Source organism: Lygodium microphyllum, chromosome 10, assembly GCF_053477565.2.
Source record: "Lygodium microphyllum isolate KBCC chromosome 10, Lygodium_microphyllum_v1.1.10, whole genome shotgun sequence".
Taxonomy (NCBI): Eukaryota; Viridiplantae; Streptophyta; class Polypodiopsida; order Schizaeales; family Lygodiaceae; genus Lygodium; species Lygodium microphyllum.
This window is the reverse complement of record NC_141144.1, coordinates 87,590,238-87,598,173: the sequence shown is the minus strand read 5'-3', so window position 1 is coordinate 87,598,173 and position 7,936 is coordinate 87,590,238. Positions and strand designations below refer to the sequence as shown.

The following is a 7,936-nucleotide window of genomic DNA, read 5'->3' as shown; positions in this document are numbered from 1 at the left end:
ATGAAGATGCAACTCTCTTTTTTATCAACTTCAAGGTGCAATTTTTGTTCACATTTTTGGACATGCTTGGAGAATCAAACATGTTGAACAACATTTTAAATATATGGATGTTGATATTATATCATACTAAGCCCATCATAAACATATTGCACTTCCATTTGTAATATGACACCATGTTTGTAGATAGCTTTATCAAAACATGCATGGTCGAATGGGAGTGACGTGTGTTAAGATATGCAAGTTGTACATCATAATCGATAATCGCAACATTTGGGAGTTGGGTGTTTATTCTAAGTTGGCTCTACAAGGTGGAGGAGACATGCTAGCACATAAATGTACAACAAGGAGCTCCGGCTAGTCTCTAGCTAGTCAAGTGCTCATGATGGTTGGTGTGGTCAATTCACACACACCATCATCATTACTCTCTAGGAATATTTTTCTTTCCTCTTGAGAATATGCTACCCAAAGATCTTTGATATATAGATTAGGATGAAAGGGAAAGCCAACTTCTTTTTCAAAGAATGCCAAGAGTAATGCATTGAAGTAGGATTGTATTTAAATCACTATCTATGTACATGGGTCCTTTTCAAGTGTTTCACCTTATGGCCATTGCATCACATTCTTCAATGGCATCAATGGAGAGAAGAAGGAACTTCTAGTGACAAAAAAGAATTTTGAGCAATCAAGCCCCTAAAAAACTAATCAGATAAGCAAAATATTCCTAAATCATAATTGGATGAAGTAAAGGGGATTATTGCAGCGAGATACAGTTATCAGTAAGTCACTTGGCCACTACTATTACTTGTGAAATGCGGCAGAGACCTTGTGTGTGGTTGAACACATAGTAAATCACTTTGCAGATGTAACTATATCAAATGAGAATTGTGCACGGTGAGACAAAGACGGTATGGACTAACTAGTAAATGATATAGCATTAAACCAAGAAAGTAATAGTCTGTGGTCAGTAAGTAAAGGCATAAACCCAGGATTCCTATTCAATAGTACCAGCAATACTTTTTTGATACTACAGGATTTCCTCTTAGCATCAAATGATTCCTATTCAATAGTAACAGCAAGACTTCTGATACTACAGATTACAGGATTTTTTCTTAGCATCAAACGATTTTCCTTAACAGGTGTAACAGCACCATAGACTGCCTACTATAGCCTCACTACTGCTTTTTCTGTAGCAGATATGCACCCAGCTGCTTGCCTGCAAGTTCAACAAAGCTCTTATCCTCCTCCTTTGTGGAATCCAAGAGTAGGAAGTCTTCTAGGTCTTCACTAAGACTATGGTTTCCTAGCTCTTCATCTTAGAAGAGCTAACCTCCCTTTTAAGCTCAAGTGGTCACTCAATCATTATAATCCCTAGCAGGTCCCCTTCTTGAGGTGAGGGCAATCTACAGTAAACATGATTAGCCTGCCCCCAACCAACTTCGCCCTGGTCGATACAATTCTACAAGCTAGATACCCTTCGTATATATGAAGGACATGGCACTTCATAAGCTTCTAGTGTGTTTGTCTTCTCATAAAAGGGCTAGCTCCCTATTGAAAATCCAGCTAAAGTTTGCAACCTTTGCCCCTTTTTTTGCTTTCAACTGTGCACGCTCCTCCAGCTTCCTTATGCGGGCTGCTAAACCGCACACATAGTCCTGTGCCTGCTGTCCCCTGCTTGTAAGCCCTGGTAGTTTCTCCAAATTCCATCTTTTAACCAGATGCTCCAATATGTCTGCATAGTCTCTTGCTGTGTACACACCAGTCCGTTGAGCAACAAGGGAGAAATTCTCGAATATATGTTCATCCTTCCCATCGTACATGAGATGGGCAGGCATAGAGATTTTCTTCCTCATCATGTCCTCTAAGCATATCATAGTTTCGTCGGGATCGATCTCAAATAGCTTCTCCACAATCTTTGTGTAAGCATTTTCATGCCGCTTCTCATCAGATGCTATGGTCCCACAAATCTGAGCCAACTTCAGGTCCCCAAACTCTTTAGCTTGCCTTGCAGTATTTCCATGGGAAACAAAGGTAGCCCTTTCTTGAAAAGATGTGTAGATAAACCCTTTATAAGGACTGTTCTCTGTTCTTGGATCCTGCAACCAGCACCAAATTTATCAAGACTCCACAATATCAATATGTGGCATCCTCTAATCTCAACAACAAACAATGAAAACTGCTGTTCATTGCACCAGTATATCTCCTTACCATGCCAGATCCAATCAGGTACTGAATCGTCTTCTCAATCATCCGCATGTCAACCCGACCAGAAAGATATAGATACTTGTTTAAAAGATCACCATGTCGGTTCTCTTCTGCAGTCCAAGCTCGCACCCAACGTGCCCAAGGAGTAAGGCTAGCTCCTGTTTCATCACGGACGCCGTCTAGAGTGTTGAGCATTGTCTGATACGTTGGCAAGGCTTCTTCTGTTATCATGTCACCAACAAGGCAGACAAAGTAATCATCTGGCAACTCTGCACACCGCTTTCGGAGCTCGCGAACTTCATCCAAGAATCCTTTGGTGGAAGGCTCAGGCAAAAAGTCCTGAGGTTGCCAACTCTTTTCTGTACTTTTGAGGAGAGGCAAGATGGTGGTTTCTGCCCAGTCCTGCAGGGAGTTAAAGATCTCAACTTTCTCAGGTGGCATTGAATGAGTGACTTGCCTTGATACCTCCTTGAGCCCTCCATTGACACCCCTCTCTTGTAATTGGGGGGCTTCCTCTCTGCAAAGTGCACAGACATTAAGCATTCATGATCCATAGATAACAAAAAACACTACCAGCCCGAAGTGAAGACATAGCAACAATGTTTGCATCCTCATATGCAAGAGCAAAACACCTACTCAGCATCCATGCTATCATTTCATCTTGAAACAGTAATTTATTGCTCCATATATAGTGTAGACAAGATTACCGCTCATGAAATTACAAGATTGCACATTTTTAGCCTAGGTTGCCTACCTAAAGTAACCCATCAAAACACACGATTGCAAATTTTTAGCCAATGTTGCATACCTAGACTAGTACACGTCTTGATATTTTTAGCCAATGTTGCCTACCTAGACTAGTGCACACATGCCTTGATATGACAGATGCTGCGATATTACATACAGTAAAATGGTCTTAACTCTTATTAACAGCTCAGGGATCTGTGGGCAGGAAAGGACTGCATATTGAGTAGCAGGAGTAGATCATTGGATTTGGTTATGCAGGAGCCAGCCAGGATACACTAGAGGGCAGGGCAGCTAATTCGTTGTGGAATGCAGACCACCAAAAACAAGCAATTAAAGGCAAAACTTACAATATAATCTATATCAGCTTATTGGAAAATTATTGGAAAACGAAGACATGATTTCATAAATAGAACCAAGACAAAAAAAAAAAAAAAAAAGAACTGCACTAAAATAATACATACATTGTGGAATCAGGAGTGCTTGTAGATTGATGATTTCTAACAAGCCAACAAATGGAGTATCCGGAAAGACGAGAAATGCAGGATAGGTCAGCTTTACCTTCGCACAGTCGCAGTCATCACTGGATTCATTCGGACAGCCTTTCCTTTTCTGCGATAGGTGCAGAAATGTGCTCCTCTCCTGAAAGGGGGAGGGGACTCTGACGAAGGGCGAAGATTGAAAGCTACATGCACCGATTCAGAACAGAGAGCTGCCATAGCCATCTGGTAACAGGGGAGCAAATACCCACGCCACAGAGCAGCGTAGAGGCCGGGTCGCGAGGGACCCAGATATGCACACACAAGAACGCTTCAATCTGGCTACAGCCCAATTCACGGAAAGCAGGGAAGCTGAGAACCCACAAGCTGCGCGTATCGAACAGGGGAAGCGCACGGACCCAGAGACCTTGATAGGGGGTAAGGGTAACAAATCGACAGATCCAATGCACGGAAAGGGCTGTATGAACGAGGGCGATGATATAGAAGAGGAGCTCAGCAGCCCACAATGTAAGAATCTAGGGGCGTGAAATATTCAGACAAACTGGTATGTTGCATGATGACAGAGGGAGAGCGACAAGTGTTGTGGTAGAGAAACCACTGACCAGTTGTTTTTGTGTCCCAAAACCAACGGCTTCGCATGTCTGACTGCCGTGACATGCGCTTTGCGGTTAGTGCCTGCCCCCAAAAGCCCAAAGCACCCATCCCTCACGGGCATACACACCAACACCCAAACATAAGGGAGCCGTCCCCGTGCCCACCACCCACTCTCCCTGTTTGCTATGCAAACACTCTTTGTGGCGGCAATTCCAATAAATGAGATCTAACAAACATACAAACATAAGGGAGCCGTCCCCATGCCCCCCCCCCCCCCCATCCATAGCACCCTTCTCTCCTTGTTTACTGTGCAAACACCATCTCTGAGGACAATGCCAATACATGAAATCAATTTGAAAGTAAAGCCCATCGAAATTTTATGCTGCCCATCTTTTAAACATAGCCTTATCTCTAAACACAATCGTACAAGATTCAGTGCTCTCGAAATATAATGGACCAAACCTACTTGTTGCAATCATAAAGGCCCTCATAGAAGGAGGTAAGTGTAGCAATGTTTGTGGAGAAATCCAGTCAGTATTGAAAGACCTGAATCTAGGACTTGATAAGCATTGTGTATATTGAAGCATCTATCATCTAGTTGTGATACCTTATGGGTAGCTTGGACTTTGACTTCAACCCAAAATGAAGGATGCCATATCGAAGGTTGAAAGTGACTCTAACGTGCACGATAAGTTCAAGTAGACTAAGGAGATACAAGGTTGCTTGCTCACTTGTGAGTAGACAACCCTAATTAACAATTGTAACCAAGGGCAACTAGTGTTGTGAACAATAAGAAAGGGCTAGTCACTCCTCTAGTGGCACTTGGTGAAAATCTTGAGGATCTAATATCAAGAAGGCCTCTATATGACATGCATTCAAGAGGTATTTTGAAAACCCCTTGCAATTACAATTTCATAAGATAAAGTACTCTTTTTCCTTCATAAACTTATGGGTTTCTTTTTAAATTTTAAAAACTCACTTTGGAAATCAAAATTTGTAGTTCTTTTTTGAAAAGTATGAATTAAACAATTCCTTTTGATCAACTCATGTGCTATACTTGCATATTTTATTTGAACACTTTGAGTTGAAGGCACACATTACACTTCAATTATAATTGCTTTGTACATATTCCAAACTATGTGGCATACTTGTAAGTTGTACCATCGTAACGTACAACACAACTAAGTACTAATAATATAAAGATTGAACTTTAGAAGCCACAAGAACAATAAGAATATCAAATGGGAAGGTGGAAAGACCTCAATAATGACTTTATGCCTTATTTTGTGTGTTTGATAAATCTTTTGTAAAATCATTTTCATTCTCTAATGCCTAAGTGAACTAGACTTTAGGCTTGCATCCTTCTTATGGAATTAGGGCACATATTGGGACCATTTTAATGATTTTTGACTACATAGGGGATCCATGGCACCTAGGATCATAAGCTTGCATCACTAGCATGTTTGCATCTTCATTATCTCCTTTAAGAGCTTGGACACTTATATGGAGATGTAGCTGTAGGCCTTTAGGCTTATGTGGAAAGCTGACCTATATTCTTTACATATTGGATTGAAAGTTCGTGTTAGCTAGAATATCAAATTTGGCTCTTAGTCCTTTAGTCTTGACTAGATCTAGCAAATATATGTTTTATCTTTTAGTATGTTTCTTCACTAGCTAGTGCATGTGAGGCCACACTTAGGTAAAAGTCTTTGTATTTCACCATTTTAGTTGTTCTTGGTAGGGACAAATAGCCAACTTGACTCTTCCTTTGAGGGACTGTCTTCTTGAGGATTTACATTGAGAGGACTTTACCATGGTAGTTGTGCAAAGTAGAAGAATTTTCTCATTCATATTCTCTTTTACCTCTTATTTCATCCTCTTGCATGGTTCATTCACTCTGATAAAAAATATCCATTTTAAGTAAGATTTTGAAAAGAGAAAACCCTTTCTCTTTCTTTTCATGCATTTTAGCTCAAAAACATTCCATAATATCCACAAGCTTATCTACTCCATCTCTTGCTCAAGTAGCTTGGACAAGTCTTATGCCGCATATAACATTGCAAAGCAAGAGTGATGGTTTAGCATAAACATATTGGTGTAATTTTCACATGCATTGTTTTCACTAACATAATTTCCATGAACACAAAAACTTTCATTGTTGCAATTCTCAATATACACCATGGAGTAAAGTGGGACAACCAACATCAATATCGACAGGTAAGCATTAGCACCTTCACCAAGCTTGTATTCCGACTTTCACAGTGGAAATCAAGTAGTTCCCTCAACATTGGGGCCTTCATGGAAAGCAAGGTAAGAAAGGAAGTAAATGCATACTTCATCCTCCTAAAATTCTTGGTCTAAGCTCTCATACTCTTGAGGCTTCAAATTCTAGCACCTTGATTCCACCTTTAAGACAATTTGGACCTCTCACTATTTATACCTACCTTAAGAATTGGATCAAGAAAACTAAGTCCATTTCCCTATAGATAATAGGGGTAGAATTGCTTTACTAATAGGGAACTTCAATACAAGTTGCAACAAGATATTCAAACAATCAAAAAAACCTATCTCATATCTCCAAAAACTTGCAAGAACAATATTACACATAGAGGAAATTCTAGACCTTGCAAGGGTATCAACAAAGTTGTCAAGGGCGGTCTCAAAAGCTAAGGCAAAGGCAAAAGTGCATTTTTAAATGTGAGGCACCCCCAAACCTTGCTGCTTGTGTATTACTACACATTGACAATACCCACACACCTATACACTACAGGTGGTGGATGCCCATTGTTGTCACTTCATTCTTTATTATTTCACTGACACTTGAATAAAGGGAAGGTCGTGGTCACACATTGTGACTGTTGGAGTTTCCACATCTTCTCTCTCTCTCTCTCTCTCTCTCTCTCTCTCTCTCTCTCTCTCTCTCTCTCTCTCTCTCTCTCTCTCTCTCTCTCTCTCTCTCTCTCTCTCTCTCTCTCTCTCTCTCTCTCTCTCTCTCTCTCTCTCTCTCTCTCTTCCACCATAGTTCTTACTTCCGCTCGCGTGGTTCCATTCAAATACCTACAACAGTCATTTCAGGATAGCCATGGTTTCTTCACCCCAACGTATGCATTGAGCTCTACCTTCTACCTAACTTCTTCTCATCACTTGAGACTTATTCCAAGGCTTCATTGGGACCTAAAGGAGCTTCCCTAGTCCCACATTCAACTCGGCAATGGTAGCGGGAGTGACCATGAGCTTAGCGTGAATTGAACCAATTTGCTGGCCTCCATCTCTGATCAGCCTGTCCCCGTCTTCAACTCCTAGGCACTCTTGGGAATTCAGTTGGCATTGTATTCAGCACTTTGGGGGACTGAGTTAGGCCTCATTTGAAGCTCCCAAGATTAGCCATTGGCTCACAGTTTATGATAGTGTACTATACAATTCAGTACAGCACTTACCTCATTGTCTAGAGGTTACTTATGCTTCACGGAATGCCTATTTGATGTTGGATCACTTGGGGATGCTATGTCAATGTTTTAAGATGCTATTGGGCTGATTTGAGCACACTTTTGGCTCAATTTTTTGAGACATTTCCTTGCTACAAGAATAGGGATGAATGTCATTTATCTGGAAAAAGCATGTGCCTCTTGTCATTCAATGCCTTTAGGGCTTGGTATTGATGCTCGACTGTTAGCTTAACACTTCAAAATGCTTAACACATGTCTTAGAATGCTTTTGGGCTTCGATTGAGCTCACATTCACTCAATTTTGATTGTCATATCCCCGTTTTTCATAGTGAACAACAAGCAATTGTTTGATAAAGATTATGCTCATTGTGTTTTGAAGCTATTTGGGTACCACATATTGGATGTACTGACACTTTGGTTGTCATGTATGCCTGTGGATATCCTTATGAC

General features: G+C 40.8%; 1 protein-coding gene across 1 annotated transcript; it reads right to left on the bottom strand.

Annotated features, from left to right (window-relative positions):
* Positions 1 to 898: 898 nt before the first annotated feature.
* LOC148030253 (stearoyl-[acyl-carrier-protein] 9-desaturase, chloroplastic-like) lies at positions 899 to 4,049 on the bottom strand. The gene is made up of 3 exons (XM_087686542.1): positions 3,508 to 4,049; positions 2,206 to 2,719; positions 899 to 2,093 (listed from the first exon to the last, which is right to left on the bottom strand). The coding sequence occupies exons 1-3, from the start codon at positions 3,669 to 3,671 to the stop codon at positions 1,527 to 1,529; spliced, it is 1,245 nt and encodes a 414-aa protein (XP_087542668.1). The 5' UTR covers positions 3,672 to 4,049; the 3' UTR covers positions 899 to 1,526.
* Positions 4,050 to 7,936: the final 3,887 nt, after the last annotated feature.

Coding starts and splice junctions, on each gene's coding strand:
- LOC148030253 (XM_087686542.1), bottom strand. CDS start 3,671: ATGGCTATGGCAGCTCTCTGTTCTGAATCGGTGCATGTAGCTTTCAAT. Junction 2,720..3,507: donor ATGACTGCGACTGTGCGAAG/GTAAAGCTGACC, acceptor TGCACTTTGCAG/AGAGGAAGCCCCCCAATTAC. Junction 2,094..2,205: donor ACCTGATTGGATCTGGCATG/GTAAGGAGATAT, acceptor TGCTGGTTGCAG/GATCCAAGAACAGAGAACAG.